General features: G+C 33.0%; 1 protein-coding gene across 4 annotated transcripts; it reads right to left on the reverse strand.

Moving 5' to 3' along the window:
* Positions 1-260: 260 nt before the first annotated feature.
* Positions 261-23090, reverse strand: app (Palmitoyltransferase app). Of its 4 annotated transcripts, XM_088227108.1 has the most exons (12): positions 22878-23090; positions 21773-21949; positions 21529-21689; positions 13863-14047; positions 13645-13756; positions 12885-13045; positions 10801-10922; positions 9860-9920; positions 9510-9579; positions 5280-5540; positions 1775-1867; positions 462-1183 (listed from the first exon to the last, which is right to left on the reverse strand). In XM_088227108.1, exons 2-11 carry the CDS (start codon positions 21925-21927, stop codon positions 1776-1778), a joined length of 1380 nt encoding a protein of 459 aa, XP_088083234.1. In that variant the 5' UTR covers positions 21928-21949; positions 22878-23090; the 3' UTR covers positions 462-1183; position 1775. The 4 variants fall into 4 exon arrangements, with proteins under 4 accessions (XP_088083233.1, XP_088083232.1, XP_088083235.1 ...); XM_088227107.1 differs by lacking the exon at positions 1775-1867 and having other exon boundaries at positions 261-1183; positions 13863-14044; XM_088227106.1 differs by lacking the exon at positions 1775-1867 and having other exon boundaries at positions 261-1183.
* Positions 23091-23800: the final 710 nt, after the last annotated feature.

The raw sequence follows: 23800 nt of genomic DNA on the forward strand, positions 1-23800 counted from the left end.
AATAACATTTTTAAAATCTGATAGGGGTTTTAATTTAAATACACGCTGAAAATGACAAGCCAGTTATTCTGTTCAAAACGTTATATACAACAGAGCAATTGGATAACAATCCATCCGATTTTTCTCTGCCATCAGAATCAAAAGATACCTACACCATACAAAGAAGAACATTGAAAAATTTGTCATAGCAACACGGACACAACAGACTTTGATGTCTACTCTAGATGACAGTATATATACAGTAAATAAGAAACACACGGTTCTTTATAAAAAAAATGTATTTTTTAAAAAAGTTTTAAAAATCAAATAACAAATATTGATCAATTATAATTTATCTTACGCATTACGATTACACATATGGAGTCTGGATCCTTACATTTATAATATAGTACTTTGTTTATACAATACATTTTATAATAAATTATTTGTAGAGGGTTACCATAAATAAAATACATTATAAAAAAATTGCTTACATTAATTTTATTACGATCAACCTCGTAGCGTCGCAATAAGGAAACAAGAAGTTCGCTCAGTCGATAATCACATTCATTAATATTTTGAGTAAGTTTAATCTTCTACTTTACAACAACTTACAAGTCAACAGATGAAAGGGTTGAGGAAATGCAGATGTTCAAACATAAGCAGAATGGTGAATGTTACACAGCATGTAAAGTGGCTGCTTAAACCGGCTAATGTCAGGTCATAAGCCCTGTAAATGCCTAGACATCCATATTCCGTTCTCAAAAATGTTTTCCCTCTCTGTTGCAATAATTTTCAAAGATAATCACATTGATCACTCGTTTAGGAGGCTCGGAGTGGGAGGGGAAATAAGTTGGCGCGAATCCTGCGCGCTACATGCGGAGGAGTCGCACTTCGTGATGTCAGACGTTGGCCGGCCACAGGGAGACTGTGGACCCGTCCAGGCTGTCGAGGTCCAACGCCGTGTCTATCATGGTGGTGTCGTGCAGCAGGCGCAGCTTGCTGGCGCTCAGCAGCGCCGGGCGCTCGGCCCACGTGGCCCCCGGCGCCCGCTCGGCCCAGGCATCCCCCGCCACCCCCTGGCTGTAGCTGGCTGCCTGCGACGACGGGTCCACCGACAGCTTGGAAGAGGAGGAAGGCACAGTATGAATCATCTCAATGTGGTGGCACATTTCTTTGTCCCCTGCAAGATTGTGCTTTGAACCTGCGGAGGAAATTTTTATCAAAGAAAGGGTATTAAAAGAATATTAAAAGTAAGACAATATCGTGGTGGGGTGATAACTACAACTGGAGAACTTCGAAATCAGCATTTTTGAATTACGACCCGAGACACAAATTAATCGCCGGCCGACACCAGATATTTGATGTACTTACACAGTCCCACATCCCACCTTATATTCATTTTTAAATTTTACAATTTAAACCGATGTTTATTCAGCTCAAAGTATTTCTCCGAACTGACAAATAAATTGATATATTGTTAGAATTAATTCAGCGCACCGCAGCCGACCGTGTGTCAAAACTCCAATATAAGTTTGTACGGAAACAGGCGACTCTAACGTTTTGAAATATTCCCAAAGTTTGATTGAATCACAGTGTAAATTTAATTACTTTGAAGTGGTTTTTATGTATTTTGAGTAATATTAACTTATTTTATCTGGGATTATGAAAGAATTTTGTAATAAAATGACTAACAGCAGCAAGGAGCGTGATCGAAAAGGCATCGAGTTTGTTCACATAAGTTCTAATTTATTTCTCACAGGATTTAAACAGTTTTAATTTGAGATTTCATCACCTTAGATCAGCGTTTCCCAACCGCCGGTCCGCAGAACGGTACCGGTCTGTTGAGATTTTCTGCCGGTCTGCAGTGATGCCCATTTAAAAATTCCTGTACTAAAAAAAGCGTCATTTGTTATATCTATACGTTATAATATAATATTAAAAACCAATAAACAAAATACTACATAAATAAGCGCTACCGGTCTCCAAATTTTTCTCCTGTTTTCACCTGTCCACATGCTTAACAAGGTCGGGAAATGCTGCCTTACATCACAATACCCCAGATATTTACCTTACTATCCATATAGAATTAACAGTTCAATCATCAGTAATATTGCTTCTGTTGGAATGATGCAAAGTGATGTTTCTAATATCTGACCCTTACTACATGGCCATAGTGGCGAGCGTTTGCGTTTGGATGGTGCAAAGTGATGTTTCTAATATCTGACCCTTACTACATGGCCATAGTGGCGAGCGTTTGCGTTTGGATGATGCAAAATGACGTTTCTAAAATCTGACCCTTACTACATGGCCATAGTGGCGAGCGTTTGCATTTGGGTGACGCAAAGTGATGTTTCTAATATCTGACCCTTACTACATGGCCATAGTGGCGAGCGTTTGCGTTTGGATGATGCAAAATGACGTTTCTAAAATCTGACCCTTACTACATGGCCATAGTGGCGAGCGTTTGCATTTGGGTGATGCAAAGTGATGTTTCTAATATCTGACCCTTACTACATGGCCATAGTGGCGAGCGTTTGCGTTTGGATGATGCAAAATGATGTTTCTAAAATCTGACCCTTACTACATGGCCATAGTGGCGAGCGTTTGCATTTGGGTGATGCAAAGTGATGTTTCTAATATCTGACCCTTACTACATGGCCATAGTGGCGAGCGTTTGCGTTTGGATGATGCAAAATGATGTTTCTAATATCTGACTCTTACTACAAGGCCATAGTGGCGAGCGTTTGCGGTGCGGCGCGAACGATTTTCAGTTAGAAAAAAAAATTCTCGCAACAGAGAGGGAAAACATTTTTGAGAAGGGAATATTGGAGTTTACGCAGTTACAGAGCTTATGATCTGTCATTATTATTATTATGGATAACTTATATAGTGCCATTTTCGTAATGTAATACCTCAAAGGCGTTAAGTGATTATATAAAGAAATAAATTTGGGTGGTTTAAGTGGCCACTTTACACACTGTGTAACATTCACCACTCTGCCTATATTTAAACAACCACATTTCCCAAACTCTGCCATCTGTTGACTTTTGTGAAGTAAAAGAGGCAAAACCTTTATTTAGGGTGAGATTCATCCGGCTAAACCATTTCACCTGCTAGGCAACGCTTGTAAACAATTTTTCAATATTTATGCTTCTTATACCAGTTAGTTTAATCAACAGTGTTTTGAGTATGTTTAAATGTTTGTAGACAGGCTGGATTTCCCCCCTTGGGTGTTATTTAGATTTAAATTTGTCGCAACAAAGAGAGGGAAAACATTTTTGAAAAGGTAATACGGAAGTCTAGGCATTCAAGTGGCCACTTTACACACTGTGTTACATTCCCCATTCTGCCTATGTTTATTCACAGTTCCCTAACTCTTCCATCTGTTGAATTTTGTGATACGGGGGGAATACTTGAATGTGAATGTATAGAAAAAAAAATAGGACCTGAAAATTTTGGCGTAATTAGCGGGAAAATATAAAATTGGGGAACATAATAATGAGGTTTTGCTGTATAATGTTAACTATGAATGATTAGGTAAATAATATATTTTTAAAACAGTTACATGCATGTAACTACTATTATTTACATGCGTATATATCATTGTTATTATACGATTGAAGAGAATGAGGAAATTCAGTGGTTTTGTTAACCTTTTTTAATTTGGTAAAGGACTATCAAACAAAAATAAAGTTAATTTTCTTTTTATTCACTGTATTTTCACCATATTCTGAGTTTGCCCAAATGTTTGTAGACAAAAGACTGGATTGCACCCCCTAGAGAGAGTCATTAAGATTAACAAATTACAACAGAGGTGGAAAACATTTTAGAGAAGGGAATATGGAAGTCTAGGCATTTACAGGAGGGCTTTTGACCTATCGTTGGCTGGCTTAAGTGGCCACTTTACACACTGTGCGACATTTACCATTTTGCCTATCTTTGAACGTCCATATTTCTTCAATTCTTCCATCTGTTGATTTTGGTGAAGTTAAAAAAACCTTTATTGTTGCGAAGAGAATCATCTGAAGGTAACGCCTGGAACAATTTTCTAATTTTTAAACTTCTTCTTAGACCAGCAGTCTGATTTTAAGTTCATGATAATTTAACACGAGCTCATATTAACTGGGGTTCCACTCTCCTGGCACGAGAAAACAGTTTTTCTCGTGTATTTTGTATGTAAATACACAAGATAATACGGCCACGAGAGCGTTTGGAATGCCAGCCCAGAATACGGAATAGAATCTACGTTCGAAGTAAAGCGCGGCCGTGTTAATTTTAGCGTTAACTTGCGCTACCACAGACTCAGAATCAGAATGCAGTTGGTTTTATTACAATATTTTAAGTTTATCCAAAAGTTTGTAGACAAAAGACTAGATTTCGCCCCCTAGGGAATCATTAACATTAAGAAATTAAAACAAGAATTTAAAGGAAATTTAGATGAATCTCTTCGCAACAATAAAGGTTTTATCTCTTTAACTTCACTAAAATCAACACACGGAAGAATTGAAGAAATATGGATGTTGAAACATAGGCCAAATGGTGAAAGGTGAATGTTACACAGTGTGTAAAGTGGGCACTTAAACCAGCCAATGACAGGTCATAAGTCCTGTAAATGCCTAGACTTCCGTATTCCGTTCTCTAAGATGCTTTCCCTCCCAGTTGTAATTTGTCACTGTATTATCATCGCTATAACTTTTGAAAGTTTTGTAATTGAGGATCCCCACCGAAACTTAGAAATCACACCGTCTGCGACTTCACAAGTTCTGGTCGGTCAGTCATCTAAACACGCGTGAGAACTATAAAATGAAACTGACGAGAAGCAAAGAAAACATGGGTTTAACTGACGTTTATTGTACAAACTGCTGCCTTGCGGGCATTTTATGATATCGTTGGACATGATCGATGTAGTTTGTAGGCACGAAATACAGTTGTTCTTGTTTCTAACATTTAAAAGTTGAACCCGGTGCAATTATAGTTGACAGTAAAAACACGCTAAACGTCAAAAAACGTGGCTACCCCGGAAATCGGAAATCTGTTGCCGGTTGCCATGGCATAACAACATTCTAATTTGTTGGCTATTTAAAACACATGGTCACATAGACCTGTGACATTGCAAAGCAGTTCAATTTTATTATTTTTTTCGAATCTTCACAACTCAATTAAATGTTCTAATTTTTAATCCAACTTCCCGTAGCACTGAAGTTCCTCATTTTGAAAGAAAATCTCACATAGAACGAGATATTCAAACTACAATAGAACTAACAAAACTTGTTGAAAATATGTACATGTTACGGTACCTGTCAGCACAACCGGGTCCAAATCCAGGTGATGATTCATGTAGTGGGAGTCAGTGAGATTGGAGTAAAGGTGACCTCCTCGAGGACCATCGGCTTCTATCACAGTGTGTATCACATCACCATTCCGGTCAACAGGACTGGTCTCCATCTCTATCACCCTTGTACCATTTTCTATCTCGCTGTCCCTCTCATCGATTCCATAAAGGTTATTGTAGCTACCATTCAGAGGCCTTAAATACGTCCCAATAACTTCGCCATATTCTATCCAGAAAAAAGGTTAAAACAAAATGTAGGTTATAGTTTGAATTATACTTTATTATATTGGCTTTGACAGTTATAAAAATATGTGGTTAGCAGGACGATAAACCCATAAATGTCTAAGGCTTTTAATTTTACTTTTCCTGAACAGGATTTACTTGATATGTAATAAAAAATTCATTACATTTTTATATTTACGATCTTCAGTGATGCTTATCTATTTTTTATTATTATCTTCAATAACTCCAATCTGCATACATGAACTAAATAATGCCGGGTAAATATTATTTACTATTCCTTTTCGTGCGCAGGACACTGCATATGATTGATGAGAACTTGTCTCGATCATAAATTACATAAAGGCAAGATGATCAGTTGTATAGTTCTGGTGCCAGTCTAGAGTAACAACATAATATTGTTGGTTTCCTAAATAAAATAAAATAAATCAATAAACATACATATATATCAGTGGCTAATGGTGATTTTAATAGGTAAGCTACAAAAAATGATCATAAATTTGTACCGATGTAAAAGTAATATATAAATAGCTACTTTTTGTGTGGTTCTGTGAACATTATCTCTCTGCCTTAGCTGTTGACAACAGAAGATTATTACCAATAATCTATCAAATCAACTCTTAACAATTATTTTTAACACCACAATATGAATGTAACTATTTTAATATAACACTGGTAAAAAAGGTTATTAAAAATACCACTATGAAATTTAGTAGATATATTTCCATTAATTGAAATGTCGGCAGTAAGCACTGGCCGATTTCTTCTAGAAATGAATAATGACAAAAATGGCCACGTTGAGCGCCACATGTCCTATGTCGGATGTCAACTGTACCATATCAAAGGAAAATAGTCCTTAAGAAATAATGTTAAAAATGCTATTTTCTAAATATTTTTTGAATACTTTTTTCTAAACAGAGAATTTTTAAATAATATTTGTAATCTGCAAGCTTGTTTTGGTACAAAAATACCACAATTGAGTCAAGATGTAAAATAAAGCATACATTTTTGTATGGTGTAATAAGCATGAATAATTGGCTAATTTCTTCATTCACTGGGAACAGGCTGGAGCTGGGCGCGCTTTACCAATATTTATATATATTTTTAGAGGAATATATAAATGGTGGTAATGATTAATAATCATTTTATTTATTCTTCCATAAATAGAGTGACTATGAAACATTATTATCGATAATCAGATATAACGGTAAACTCATAAAGCAGAATATATGGATGATTTGTCCCTAAGGTTGGTATAAACGTTACGGGTTCGATTACTTTACTTACTTACTAATTTATGTTTTTTTATTTTTTATTATTGAGCGATTTAAAAATAATATTTGTTTTAAAATGGCTAAATCATATGATTTCCTCATTTTTCGTGCGTTTCACCCAGCCTCAATGCATCAACTGTAATTATTTTTTTTGTACTTTAACCGCTCAAATGCCGGAGCGTAGACCTCAGTATTTGGATAGTTTTATTAACCTTTCCCTTATTGAAACTCCAAAAAATACTCCGGAGCCGATGGGGTACCAACAGAACCCAATGTACCTATTCATATATAACAAAATATTACGCATTTCGTCTAACGCACGGTCGCATTTTGTCTAACGCGTGGTCCCATCTAGTCCACTCAGAGCGGCGTTTCTCGTAGAATGAACCTTCCAAGAAATAATCACGCATACAGTACGTGGCAGGCAAGGTTTCAAAAATATGGGTGCTTAAATTATTTGAAAATATTTTTTGTGTTACTTTTGTGTTTGAATGTTAGCACGGGATGTATTATATTATATAAGTTATTTTCCAAAAATACCCAACATCATAATTTATAATTTCCTAATCCGCACCCAGTTGTGCATAGGGCATTATTTCGGCATTTTATTAAGACAAACACAAAAATACTGTAACAAATGGTATTATACGTATCTTACAATAAAAAAATACAATATATATTATTACGCGGTCATTTTATAAAGACAAACATTTTGAACAAAAATAGTATTATATGGTATTATACGTATCTTACTAAGAAAAACAGAACATAAGTTATTATAAGGCCATTCTATGAACACGATTTATACAAAAAAAATCTAGAATAAAAAGTATCTACATCATCATTAATCCCTTTCCGCACTGAATGGTGCATAGGGCACTGCATTGGTACACCAATCGCAGCGTATCTTGATCATTTTTTTTACATGAAAGTAAGACGATCAGTCTTACGCTTTAGGTACCAGTCCAGTGACTATGAAATATTCTAGTGTGAAAACACCCTTTTAAATAAATATTTCATATCAACCATGTCGGGAATCGAACCCGAGACCTCCTGCATGGCAGGCAAACGCTCTGACCATTACACCACAAAACTGACACTACAAATACACTTCAAATAAAAAAAATTATAGTTACCTTAGGTAACAAATTGAAGGCAGAATTCACTACAAAAAAATATATTATTAATATATTAGGTATATTTTTTAGAAACATTTTAGAAGCACTACCATAAGATCTGGCAGGTGGCTGACAATGTGCAAGTGACTGAATGCTGAGCCAGTTGGCCGATCTGAGTTGGCCAAACAGATAAAAAATGCGGTGCAATATGTCTGTCTTGCCTGTTGCTACTGTGCCTATAGCTACACTACATATTTTAGAGTGAAACAAAAATCAGTGCAAAAGTCGCGAAAGAACTTACTTTCATAACAAATATGGTATATTTGGCAACCAGAGCACTCCTCAAAATGTATGTAATTGTACATGGTCTATTTCGCAACGTGCCGCGTATTCGCTTTTACATTTCCAGGAGTTGACTGGGTGCCGGATGAATTTTTACTGTCTCATTGATTTATTTTATATTTATTAAATTGAGTTACTCAAAAATTAAAAATACCAAAAAAATTCTAAATATTAATAAAATATTATAATTGAGAATTTTAAATAATTTGCTTCACTAATACTCAAGTTATTGAATTAAATGTGTTTTTGGGGGATTCATGTCACCCACTTCGATCCGGCTAAGTTAAAATAAAGCGAGAGTAGTTTTTGGGGGAATAAATTTAAAGTGGGCTTTTTTGTGAAAAAATGTTTTAACAGTTATATATACATTGTTTATGCCAGTATATAGCCAATTTTAAAAAGATTTTAGAAATATATAATACAAGATATTGGAGATAAACGATTTTTATAAACAAATTAGCACAAAGAGCAGGTATGCGGGTGATTGGTTTAATGAACGCTACAGAGTAAAGATTTTTGGACATTTTATCCAGTATTTGAATAAACACCATACTTTTTTGATAGTCTAACTAGAAAAATGCACAGGTTTCTGATGCAGTCTTTTTTTATTTGTTTTTTTCTAAGACAAAGGATAAAATTTTAGTTATCACTCTAAGAATGTGCTATAATCTTATACAGACGTTATTGCAGAGTTAAAAGCATGTAAATATACAGTTTATATGGAGACCAACCAAGAATTGCAATCCATCAGTGATTATGTTCTATTTTCACATAAAAATTACAATCGCAAGAAAAAGTCTAAAAAGCCAGAGAGCATAGGCAAAATGCTCGACAGTTGGGGTACATTTTGCGCCCCGCTAGATTGGCATTCGAGCGGTTAATAGAAAATTTGTAAAAAGGCTTTATCCTTGAAACGGGGCGCTTGGCCTCAAAGAGTTAGGGGTACGTTATTCTTTTTTTTGGCATATATATGTATTTGTATAAATAAGCTGTTAGGTTCTCTTAAAACTAATACATAAATAGTAGGATTTTAAAAAAAAAACTTTTACCATGGCCGTTGCAAGCAAAAAATGAAGATTTATTTTAATATAAGATTTGAAATGCACCTACTTAATATATCACAATAGAAGATTTTTTTAGAATTAGAATTATTGTGATTGATGATTTTCTATCCCTCAAGTTCAGATATAATAAATAATGTAAATGGATACTCGGTCTTACCGTGCGGCAGTACAGGAGCGGGGATAGGGTACTGGAACTGCGTTGTTATTGGCGGAGGAAAACCATTAGCCTAAAATGTTATTATCATGTAACAAAATGCCATAGAAATGGGGTCTTTTTTACAAATATTTCCTTCAGTATGTTTCATAACCGTATTGGAAATTAAATCAAAGAAAATGAGTTTGGTCAAATTACTAGAAGTCAATTATATTATATCCTTATTAAAAAGACCCCATACTGCGGGTTAATTTGAATTGGTCAAACTGCGTGCAATACTATCGAGAATAATTGTGATATAAACACGGGTAATAAAAGTAAAGCCAAATTAGATATTTCAAAGTTTTTTATACCCTTTGTTGGGCCTCAGCAGCCATTTCCACTTTCAACTCACTCAACTTAACTTCGCCTCTCCTGTAAATAAGGATACATTTTTAAAATAGAATATGTGAGTAAGCGTTTTCCTTGCACATTGAAATACTAAATATTATTGACATACCTACTTGCACAGTGAAAGTTTTGTAGTTCCAAGAACACAGATCATATTTTATATTTGATAATGTTTCAACGTGAAGAGAACAACCGACACCTAATTTGTTTGAGGTGTGTTGTTATTGTGCATTTGTTTGACCCTTTTAAAAACGGTAATACAAAGCCGTTCAATGTCCATAATGCATAATGCAATTTTGGGTATACATACATAAACATTGATACAACTGAATAATTAATAATATTAATAACTGTATTTTCAATTAATATTGTAATTTTTTAACAGGTATTGTCGGTAGCGATTAGAGATGAAATGGATGTCTGGTAGCTATCAGGAATCCAGCCTATCTAGCTTAATTTTACTATCCGGCCGGATACCGGATAGTAACTCAATATCCGGCCGGATACCAGATAATAGCTTAATATTCTGAGGATACCCAATATTCATTTAACTGCAAAAATTAATCAACCCAACTAAATTCATTTAAACCCTGTTTGGGAAAAGGGGTGTAACCCCCATTATTTGAAAAATAGACTTTTTTTCATAAAAATGTTCATTAGCGTTCAATATACACTCTTAAAAAAGAATTTAACCGGCAAATAAACCATGTTTATCAAAAATATTTTTTTGATCAAAAACATATTTGCGTGAAAAAAATAAAACGTTAGGGGTGAAACTACCCAATTATGAAATTACTAGTTTTATAAACCATATTGAAAATATTTTTACCACTTTTTATTTTAAAGATATTAAAACTTTCGTTTTTATCTATAAATAAATAAATAGATATAGTTTGCTCATTACCTGTCAATTAGTGATGGAGCTACGGGACCGCAGAGGACATGCCAACAATTACTGCAAACTCCACCACGAGAGTAAGGATTTGGACTTTCCTGACCATGTTTAGAAGAAAAGGATCCTTTTATCTGAAATACAAAATTAAATGTGTTTTAACGGGTTCACCCGAGAGCAATAAAAAAATGAAAACAAAAAACCTACATAAAGAATCATAACAGCAATATACATTAGTGACATTAATTATAGAAACTTTTGGTTAAATTGTGATTGAATTGTAATCATGGTAAAAAAATCTAGTTCCAGTATGGTAAATCCATATATTTTCATTTCTTAATTATTCTATAGCATATTGGCATGCTTACATGAAACGTCAAAATTTATAAAAAAACATTAAGCAGAATGAATCAGTAACATAAACATGTTGCCAGAATGGTTTGGTAAAGATTTTCGATACAATAGTTGACATTTGGCAAAACTGTTAAATTCTAATATTTTGTCGGGTATCTCTTAGATTTAATTACTGCCTCGATTCTTTGAGGCATTGTGTCCACCAAACGCTGGAAATATTCAGCTATAAATAACCCTAAAGTGCGAGTGGATGATGGCCTCAATCAACTCCTTTTTACTGCTTGGATTCCTATACGACACGAGCTCTTATAAAATAAAAAAACAAAAAAAACACGAATGAAATGATAAAAGAGCTTATTAAAAATACTTTAAGGTCCAACTCCGTTATAACGATTTCGGAAATAGCGAGATCTCAGATGTAATGAAGAAACATTTGTTGACCTTTTAGTTTATGATTTTCTCCATACAATTATTCACTTTTGTAACTAGTTACTTTTCATAATAATAGCACAAAATATTCTCAAAAATTACACAAACACTTTTCAATTGTTAAAAAACTATAATTTTCGAAAATAACTTAAGCAATAAAATCCCAAAGGGCGGCTAATGTAAAGGACCAATGCCTCCGGCGTCGGGATCGAATTATGTTTATGACACAATGTATGGATTTTTCACTGACAATATTGAAAAATGAACACACATAATGATTAAAATTGCATGTAAAAAATCCAAAGGAAGTATAGTATCGGCACTTCATTACAATTTACAACTTTTTTGTAGTTTATGAATGACATGCTTGTTTTAAGGTGTTTTACAATGTTTTTCAGATTTTTTTAATGTTCAGGCTTACTTCTTAAAAAAAAAATATCAGCATTCTTATAATTTACCCAAGTATTTCAATTTTGGTGGCCATTTTCAACGAGTTGTAAATGAATCACTATTAGAAAATAGAAAATCAAGTTGGGGTGGAGTGGGGTTCGAACCTCGGACCTCTGATCCGTGAGTCCCACAACACGATTCAAAATAAACATTACGAGTGAGAAATGTCAGATCAGTTAAAAATGAACATTGACATTATTAAAAACATGTCTACTAACAAGAGGAAGCGTCTCTAAATTCATGAAAAAGTGGCAATTATTTGTGAAATAGAATGTGCATGAAAAATGCTTAAGTGTGTAAAAAGTTTTCCCTGTCAACATTGTGGAAAAATAAAGATGTTTATTTATCTGTAGTAATATCACAGACATGAAAAAATTTGAATAGTACAATCGTACAAATGTCGATGGAGCATTGCTTCAATGGTGTACCAATATTAAGGACGCAAGCAGAAAAGTTTACTTGATAAAAAAACACTTTCTCGGGTATATTGAATAATGCTTATAACAAATAAATTCAGGAGGTCGCATCTTTCTCATAATAACCAAGTTCGACTGAATATATCTGAAATAATTTATAAACAACTAATGAGCCACTTAAAAAATGTCAATGCAATTTCACGCAATCAACATGATTTTCAACCTGAAAAGAGAATCAGTAAAACTTATTCAAGATACACTCGTGAATATGTTGCTATTAAATATTTCTAGTGACAAGTGATTTTTCACCACTCAAAGCGAGAACGTGTATTGTCTAGTAGTCGCACTGAATAAAAATGCAAATGTTTATTTTATTTTTAAAATTAAACTTGGGCAGAGTGGAGTTCATTCCTCGGTATCATAACTCGGTTTAAAAGTTAAACTTACATCTTCGTTAGTGGTCTGGTCAGTTGTGATGAGGTAGGTATGGAAGCCGGCCAGGCCGAGGACCGACCATACTGAAAGAAAACAGATTGCGCACACCACAGCAGATGCGGGACTTGCCTTCAGGGCCTCTAACAAGGCTCGCCCGGGAGGATCTCGAGACACTTGAAAAAAATGGTTGCTGCTGTAACTTTAATTGCACGATAAGTACTTTTGTATATTACGTAAGTTCAAATAATCATCATCATTCCCATTCCGTACATAATATAAAGGTAAAGGGCACTGCATTGGTACACCAACCGCAGAATATCTTGATCACTTTAGTTACACGAGGGTAAAATGATCAGTCTTACGCTTCAGGTGCCACTCCAGGGTCTATGAAATATTACTGTAGAAAAACACTTTTATAATAAATATTTCATGAAAACCATGTCGGGAATCGAACCAGAGACCTCTTGCCTGGTAAGCAAACGTGCTGACCACTGGACCACAAGGCGGAAGATTAAATAATCTTATACCAAGAGATTAAGAAAATTTCTGAGGTTTAAGTTTTGAACAACACTATATACTACGTATCTCATTATAATAAAGTACACATGGCACAAATTTATTAACAAAAATTTTATAATATTAAAAACAAACAATTCATAAAATCAACTTTAAAAATATGATACATATTTTTTTGAATCTATGGAGGTTTTGTATTAATTTAAATATATTAATTGTCACTATTGCTATTTAATATAAATATAACAGTACTTACATAGAACTATATGTGTAATTCCACAGGCAAATATAAAAACGGCAAGAAATGCCAATGAAACAATAAACATGTAGAAAAAACGATAGTTTCTCTTTCCAACACAATTGCCAACCTGAAATTTTGAAAGTTGACAGGCAGTTAAATATTGAGAAGTAAAAACAGTTTGCTTTAAAAACAGTAAATTATTATAAAGGTAGATTGCAAAAATATAAACATACCCAAGGGCAGTGATGGTCAAATCTATCAACACAGTTGTCACATAGAGAGCAGTGGGACGCACGCGGTGGACGAAATATTTTACATGTGTAACAATATTTGAGTTTAACTGGCTGTCCACGAACTAATACTTCTTTTGTGCGAGGTGGAGGCCTCAATGTCGGAGAATTGCAAGAATTCGGGACTTCTGAAACATACCCAAATTGTTAAAAATACAGATGGAAAAACTGAAACATATTCAATGTATTACAAAAACATAATAAAGAATCAACATATTGCATGCCATCGGTTCTTATGATATATTTTATTCATTTCTTTATATATTATTGTACTAATATTATTATCATTTTTACTACTAGGCCGTGTCCAGGTTGCAGGCCCAGCACGGTGGAGACAGTGGGCGCAAAATCCTAAACGTATGAAAAGGCGGCTAGTGGCCATAGTGGTCATGTGGCCGGTGGCGAGCGCGACAAGCGAGTGTTCGAGGCATAAAAGCGAGCAATTTTACCATACATTTCTAATAGCTCGTTGCGGCCACGCCCACAGGCCTAGCTAGTGAGCTGCAAATAAGCTACTTTTGTGTGGTCGCGCGAACGCCAGGTTACAAAACCAAACCAGTTTGGTCTTAGCGCCTAGCCTTATTGCGCGACTGGAATTTTTTTTTCTACTAATAAAATGAATATGAAAGAATATACAAATGTAAAACAAAAAAAAAATGTTGATATAGAAGAGCAAGCATCGCCAGCATATAATCGTATAATAATAATGATGAAATTGTAGAGCGAAAAAAAAAAAAAATTAATACAAAATAAAGGAGTTTGAAAATTGAGTTGTGGCACGTAAATAGAAAAAATGTATTTTTATATATTTATAGGGCTGAGATTGTTTATAGAGTTTGATTGTTTAAAATTATGTTAATACATCCAAAACACAAAAAAAATATTTTAGTTAAATAATGTTATGTGATGTAACGATTCCGATACCGATATATCGACATCGTCGATTATATACAGCTGATATTAAGAGTTTTAAAAGCTATAATACTTGTCTTATCAACAGAACTCAGTTGCCAGAGCGTCTGTTTTCAACTGCAGGTCTCATACAAAATGATTTGCGTAACAGATTGTCTGCTAATAATTTGAACAAACTTTGTTTTCTTAACAAAAATTTACCAAAACTTAACTTTAATTACTGACTTTATCTTGTGTATCGGTTTATTTTACCACTTTATGTAATTGAATGATAATTACTTTCTTAATTAGCGTTTTGATTGCTTGATAATATTCTTGATTATTATATACAAATAAATGTTTTCTTCGAAATTTAATTTAACATTTTGGTTAACAACTAACTGGTTAAGGCTACAACCTTCTCAAGCTTCAGTCTCTAATAAATATAGGTAACTTTAATGCAGAATAAAGACAATTATTCATTATTTATATGTTTTTTTTCTATTTCTACTAAGCCACCAATTATTTACTCTAATGACCGGTATCAGTATCGTATTGGCAAAATTACGTACCGTTGCATCCCTAATTTAAAGCATTAAATTTGTTGTAATACATTTTATTAAATGTAGTAAATATTGTATAATACCACGCATCGACTTTTCTATATCTACCGGTTTAGACACATGCTCGTCTTTTTGTCGGGACACTAAAAACGATGGATTTTGTTGAAGAAATATTTAAAACTCCTTCCCCCCCCCCTTATTAAAACTATTTTTTAGTCCACGTTGATGTTGGCTACTTACGGTACGTGTTGTGTCAGCACATTGGTTTTATATTTTTGTACTACTACTACCATGGTGAAAGTGCATAGAGGGGTTTGCACTTTGCATGGTGTAAAATAGTGTACCGATGAAGAGACGGGCACGTCTTGAAGCCAGTAGATATATAAAAATTGGTAAGTCGTTATATACCTACAATAATTGTTATAAATATATAATAATAATTATAACTCAATAACTTTTCACTGTTTTATTTTACTATATTTTTTTTTTTTTTTTTGCAATGTTTTTTTAACTACATATTTTACTATGTTTTTAATTGTTTTTTTTAAAATACATTCTTAACTGTGTTTCTTTATGTCCCTTACTACGTTTTTTACTATGTTTTTTTAATATGTTTTTTACTATATTTCTAACTAAATTTTGTAACTATGTCTTTTGCTACACTTTTTACTATGTATTCTACTTTGTTCTTTACTATGTTTTCTATTTTGTTCTTTACTATGTTTTTTCTATGTTTACTACCTGTTTCTAAAAATATTGTTTTTAATTTGTTTATTTTAAGTATTAATGACTGTTTTTATATTTTAATTGTCTTAGAATGGGATAAATAACCATAGTTACACAGTCAAGCAATTTAGAATAAATGTATAATTTTATGTATTTGATATGTCAATAAAAATTATACAATTATTATTAATTATTTGATTAGAATTAATCATCAATAAATTGATATATTTAATAATTATTATTTACTAACATTTAATGAAATGTTGAGAATTAGGATGCCTTGATTATACTTTTAAAATACTCTTATTCTAAAAATGCAATTCTAAAATGCAGTACGTATGACAGTACGCGTATGTTGATATTAGGTATAAATGAGGGTACTTTTACGAATTTGTTGGCCTAGTGATGAACTTGTCAACGCGTTTACCTACCATGCAAGAGGTCTCAGGTTGGATTCCTGACATTGTTGACATGAAACTTTATTTAAAAGTGTTTTTACACTGTTCTTGATCTAACTTAAGAACAACCTGCGTCCGCGCATGTCCCGCCTCCTCCCTCACTACTAACTTAACACATTTAATCCATATAATTCAATTTCATTCATTTTATTTCTATTTTAATTACCTACTCACAAAAAAAAATGATAACACTTTATACATTCAATGATGGTGATAAAAAGAATGGTTATAGTATTAAAATATACATTTTGGATTTTATGTAGCATCAGATTGATCAAATCGGTTAAGGAATTGATCCATAATTGAAAGTATCATCATAGCCATTTTAAAAAAAAAAAAACTATACTTCCTCAAATGACCCACTTGAAACATAGAAATCATTATTGTCCTCGAGTTCATCAACAATATGATCAATATGACATTCCAAAATGTTTGTTTGAATACATCGGACTGTGTCCAATAATTCCCCCACTATGCCTCTCACTTTCACTTTATTAGTTCTCTCATTAGAAGAGCAAAGGGTAAAAAAAATTACTACCCTGGCAACACTAACGAAATGTTCATTTTGTTTCTTCGACAACCTGACAGATGGAAAAATAATTCAATTTTTAAGTAATGCATTTGTTACATACACATTTATTTGCTAATTACACATGAAATGTGATTGCATCCTGTTTCTTTAAGATCCTAGCAGTATTTCTACACTTTAAAAAGACACAACACGGCATAGATGAATTCAAATCAGGAGTTGTGTACTGAGCGACATCTACAAAGAAACTAATGGGTCAAAACGTAAACCTACTCAATTATGAGTAGTTAAGTCGCCTTCTGTTTGATGTGCGTATGCGGTTTCTGGACTATTCTTAATTCTATGTAGGTGATGATATAATGCCTTAAATGCGGAAACAGACAACCTTATACGGTTAAGGTGTTATATAGCACTCACTTTTTTATCTATGAAGCATGAGATTTTATTGCTTCTTAACATTTTGAATGCATGTTTTTACGACAATAATTATGTACAACATGCAGCATCATCAATCTGTTATATTATCATCTCATCTCATTGATCAAGAAGAGTTAATATGTTTCATATGAACCCGAGAAAAGGTCTCGAGTGGCTGATGCGACTAACCCGAAAAGGAACAAGAGTAGGTATGGTTGATCACAATTGCACGGGTCGAAACCGAAACATTACAATGGAAATGTCATATTTTCATTTAATGTTCCCCAACCTGAAAGAAGTAACCCACTAATTCTTGCTTAAATGGCATACACATAAATATGGAGGTTGATGCATGCCAAAGCATTATAGAAATAAAAAAAGATATCTTCAAATGATGCAAAAGTCCACATGCATTGGTGCAATTTTGTTGAAATTCATTCAATGTAATTCCAATGACTGTACAAAACTTTCTTTGTTTCTTATCAATACGTGAAGGGAATGCATTATTCACTGATAGGAAAAAAAACCTAAATGATGATCAAGCTTCAATATCTAAAATGGTATGGATGCAGGTGAGAAGGAGCAATTTCGAAATGCTATATTATAAGACATCCTTTAGTGATGAAAATTTTTTAATCATCTATTTGAGAAGAAATGCAATGAGATCAAATAAAATCTTCCGGAAACACTTTCTCAATTGATAAGAACAAGAATTCATATCGCGAATGTAAAGTATTCCGACATAATGACAGCTCTGCAGCGGGTGTCGAAGAATATTATTAGAAATATTCCTCATTTGTATACGGTTTCAAAATTAATTTTGTTTTATATTTGCCACCTAAAAATGTATTTATGTAATAAAAACGAAAAAATAATATATTACAACAGAAATGGAGAACATTTTTGAGAAAAGAATATTTGAGTCTAGGCATTTATAGGGCTTATTACCTGTCATTTGCTGGTTTAAGTGGCCACTTTGAACGCTGTACAATTCACCATTCTGCCCATGTTTGAATAACTATATTTCTTTCATTCTTCCATCTGTTGTTCTTTGTAAAGAAAAAGAGCTGAAACTTTATAGATGCTGTTGAGATTCATCTGACTGAATTAATTCACCTTCACACTAGGCAACGCCTGAAAACATTTTTCATTTTTTATACTTCTTCCTGAACCAGTTGGATTTATTAATATAAGAACTACAAAAATTAAAAAATATTTTGAGGCGTTGCCTGGTACGCAAGTGAAATAATTCAGTCAGATGAATCTTACTCTCATGATTAAAGGTTTCAGCTCTTTTAGTTTACAAAGAACAACAGATAAAAGAATTACAGGAATATAGATGTTCAAACATATGCAGAATGTTGAATGTTAAACAGTTGTGTAAAATGTACACTTAAATCAGCCAATGGACAGGTCATAAGCTCTGAAAATACCTAGACTTCTATATTCCCTTCCATAAAATGGTCTTCATCACTGTTGTAATACATTAATATTAACAACTCCTATTGGTATCGAATCCAGTTCTTGTCTACAAAAATTTTGACAAACTTAAAATATTGTTGATTAAACAAAACAGTGGTTAAATAATTATTTAACTCATTCTATAGTATCACTAGTCCATGCTGATTATAACATCTTATGTACAAATTTTGAGTAAAACTTTGTGAGCTAAAATGTCTTAAGTGCACTAAAATCTAAAATACCTGAAATTTAAAAAATCTAATTCATTTCATAGACCGAGTGTCACTTGAAATATAAAATGTGTGAATTTCACATTCGTGATGTCAAAAATAAAAAATATATAGAAAAATAAGTCCCAAAAAATCTTCATTTGTCTCTACTGAAAAATGAGTATTTCAGAGTTTAGGCTTAGTAGGCATAAAGCAAAAATATATCCACAAATATTTGGAAAGCCGGCGAATAACATTTCGTCCAGTAAATGTGTCTTTATTTAGTTTTAAAATAAAATAAACAATTAATTTTCTTTCCGTTAACGTGACATTTTACAAAGTCAATTTTTTTGCATGTACGGCGTTCTAAAACAGTGTTACCGGTCACTACACTTTAAGACCTGAATTATTATTTTTTTTAATTTTAAATTGAATTAAACTTAGTGATGATTACGGGTGATGAACATTTCAGGATTTCATGAATGAAAATAATAGATATTATATTTTATTTTTCTTTTAATGTTTAATTTTATTTTACATTTTAGAAATTGTCGGGGGCGAAATAAAACATCAGCGCAGCGGTGGCATTATCAAGCGTCGTATTAAGATCATACCCGACTACGAGTCAAATATCGATAGTCTAAATACAAAAATATACGGTTGAAAAGAACATCTCAACAATGCACCACTAACTACTTATAGGAGCGTTAACATAAACGTGTAATCTGTCTATACCCGCGAAACAAACCTGATTTTTATATGTGATGTATGAGGGTGACAGAGAAGGCGAAACCATTCATTTTACTGAAATAAAAAATACATTTTCATTCCATAATATAGCTTTCAATTTTATTTGTCACTCCCCTTAAACATGCATTGTACAAAGGTATATGTTTCCACGAAATTTATTTTCCCAGTGGCTGATTTCCTTATACCTACTTCTGGTGGAGACAGATCTCAAAACGCCACAAACTAAATCTGCCAACTGACAAATATTTTGAGTTATGTCTATTTCTGTGTGAACTATTATTGTATTGTATTTGTTTTACTATACAACAATATTGTGAAATTAAAAAAAAAAATATTTTCATTTATTTTTGGTCAATTCATATTTTTACTAAAATATAAAGTAAGAATACCCATTAGGCGGGTCCACACAGACCAAGCTGCTTTGGCGGCAAATTCAGCAGCTTGGTCTGTGTGGACGTGCCTCAGCCGAGCGGCCGAGCAACCGAGTGTCGGCTTTTTGTTTTGCTCAAAGGCGCCTCAGTCGTTTGCCGCGTGCACTCTGGGCGCACAATAATTATGAAATTATTTGAAATTAATACCTCTGTATGATGTAAACACCTGGCTATGGAATACAAGTGATCCTAATTATACAAATAGAGGACTTGGAGAAGCTGCCTTAACTCTCAACTGAACAAACTAACAAATGGCTTGGGCTTGCCGCGCGCAGCAGCCTCGCGATGATACCGAGGCTGCCGCGCTGGTTCGGGGACAGTTTCCTCGCGAGGCTGCTCAGTCTGCTTGGACCCGCCTATTTATTAATTTTGTATCTCCGAATGTATTGCATTGGAATTTACACATGAGATTTAGAAAGATAAATATGCAAAATCAATTATTTCCTAATCAAAATACTTGAATTTCATTAATAGTAAAAAAATATCAAAATCCTAAAAAAAAAAAATTAAAAAATAACGAATTTCTTTATAAAAAGGTAATTTGTAAGTAGTAACAACCCTGGGTCTTGATCCGCAAGTGTTTTTTTTTGTATATGCTAAGCAAAAGTGAATTAGTGCAAAAGGGTGCGAATACAGATTTGAATTCATAGTGAAGCGGCATAGACAGTTAGTCCTTTTTACTTTACAATGCGTTTTGCATGGCAATGTCGATGCAGCATGACTGAACAACGCTCATCTCCCATCTCCCTTCTCCGTGGCGTTTGACCATTTTTTTAACATTTGGAACATTGTTTAAACCACTTGATTGTATGAAGCATCATCTTTTTATTTATACCTCAGTGTTAAAAAAGGCTAGTTTGAAAGACTAAAATTATTTTATAAAAAAATATTTAGTAATTCAATTGCAAAATCAGTTTTCAGATTTTTCAAAAAAGTTGATGTATCGATTTTCATGTGGATAAGATTCTAATCAATATTTAAATTGAGTTTAGAAAAAGAATTTTATCAATAAAATATGAAGTTTGATTTTTATCAGATTAATATAGAAATACTTTAAATACGCTGCGATAAATGTTATACAAATATTAAAAACAATAGTGTCAAAATTATATTTTTAAATAATAAGTATGTCTCATTTCAAATCACTAATGACGATATATAAAAATAAACTGACCAATTTGTTTCTCAATATAATTAGCTTCATCGTACGCCGCTCGAGGTATGATTCCTGGATCACTGAACGAAGTGCGTAATAGCGAGCCCATTGTGAAGATAAACAAAACTGCCCCGATGCATGGTATAGCGGCAGTTATATGAACGGCCAAAAATGGACAGCTGAAATAAAATGGTTTCCATTACAAGTCAATTTTTAAAGTTAGGTTATTTTCTACCTACATTTTAGAGAATTTTATACTCACTCAAAAACAAAAAACAAAACACTCGTGCAAGTAATTAGGAAGACAGTGAGGTAGAACACTCCATTGTGTGGTGCTGTGATGAGGCGGCCATTACAGAGGAACTTGTTTCGACCTGCAAACACCTCCCATTTTCTGGTCACCTTTTTAGAAGTCATTCTTATTTCAAGAGAAACATATCTGAAACCGAGAAAAATAATTTCCTTTCTGAATGTAAATATTTGCATTCTTATGACATACCAACCCAGGTACTTAAATATTGGGAACATTTTCAGCTGCCAAAATGATAATCAAGTTGTTACTACCCTGAGATCGAAACCCGACGAACTGAATTATAAATATTATAAATGTGTAGATGTAAAAAAATATTTCAATCACAACAACATTATTATTATTCATTACGCGGAATTCGGAAAGTATTGAAATACCTGCACCGAATGATTTGAAAAATGTTAGTTACCTATTGCTGTGAGATTTTATCGCAACATGATCAAATTAACACATTAAGTTACGAATTTGCGTGTGTCGTTAAATCTAAAAATTAAATTTACAATTAGTAAAACAAAATAAATCGGTAGAGGTACAAGCAGTGACCTCTTTTAGCAGTTTTTAATAATTGGGGAACCTTTGGTGATTAATAATGATAATTATTAACAAAATGTACGAATTCCCTCACATGAATATGTAATCTGTCAACGTTATCAATTCGGTTGAGTATCTTAAGTGATAATGAAATTTGAGTGATCAATTCATCGGTTAGAAGTAATTCTCATTAGTATGATCCACCGAAAACTAATTGAGATGTAATCATGTTTGCAACGTTTCATTGTTTGAAATGTAAAATCATTAGGTGAATTAGTTATGGAGACGAATTTCAAGGATTGGACAGGAAATTGAAAGGTTAGCACTGATTGCGAAAAAAACAGTACGTCAAATATAAAATATTTTAAATGAACTGATGACTAATTATTAATTTCAATACTTATATGATGCACCATGACTTATAGACAATCCACATAAATAGTAACGTTTTTCTACTAATCGTTCAATAATCATAATATAATAAATAATCTGTGAAATGCATTTAACACATATTGTGTAGACTCACCTAGGTCATCAGCTGGCAGCACGTATAAATACAACAATCAAATTCATCGTGTTTCTTAATTGAATCACAGAATCGTTAACATACTGTTTGATATAAACAGTGTTGTAAAATATACATGAATATAAAATTATTTCAAGAAAATAAAGTGTTCACCGCGGAACAATAAAGACAAACCGAGACGGCAGAAACAGAAAGCAAGCAAAACCATAGATTAAGCACAAACCAGAGATTATACACGTTTAAAGATCAGAAAGTGTAATAGAAATATATGGGAATTATTTTTCCCTATTTCTTTGCACATTTGCTATACTCTTCTCAAATTAACCCTTTCATACCAGCGTCATTCCTCAGGTACACGAAGAATAATAATATTATCTCCTTATTTTTTTAACCAACCTACTCCATTGTTTGTACACATCTAGTCAAAGATATTCTCTACATGAAAAAATATAGTTTTTATGTTGGTAGCCCACACTTGTTCTGTTATTTGAGTTTTAAAACTATTCTTTTGGTGGTTTAAATTGGCTGGGCGTCACAAAGATTTCAACTTTTTATAAGGTAAGATATTACTTTTACGTATTGCGAATAATTTTTAAATGGTTAAAAGATGTATATAGTAATATATTTATACAGTTTTGAGGTATAAGTATGTATTTATGTACATTTTTTGATCGTCGAATTCATGTACTTCAGGAATTACATTGATCGTCAAAGGGTGTTGTACAAATACGCTAGATACATACAAACTTTCTAGGTGATTTGGTACTAATTTAAATCACTAATTGAAAACTAATATGTAGGAATTTATGAAGACATGTAAATAATATGATTTTATGCATTTGTTTACAAATAATAATGGCATTGACGCATGATGAAATAACTGTTGTGCTGGAAGGCGATATCTTCGATGTTGAGTGGGAATC

The sequence above is a fragment of the Micrasema longulum genome, unplaced genomic scaffold (genome assembly GCF_059751315.1).
Source record: "Micrasema longulum isolate JH-2025_06_02 unplaced genomic scaffold, ASM5975131v1 h1tg000487l, whole genome shotgun sequence".
NCBI lineage: Eukaryota > Metazoa > Arthropoda > Insecta > Trichoptera > Brachycentridae > Micrasema > Micrasema longulum.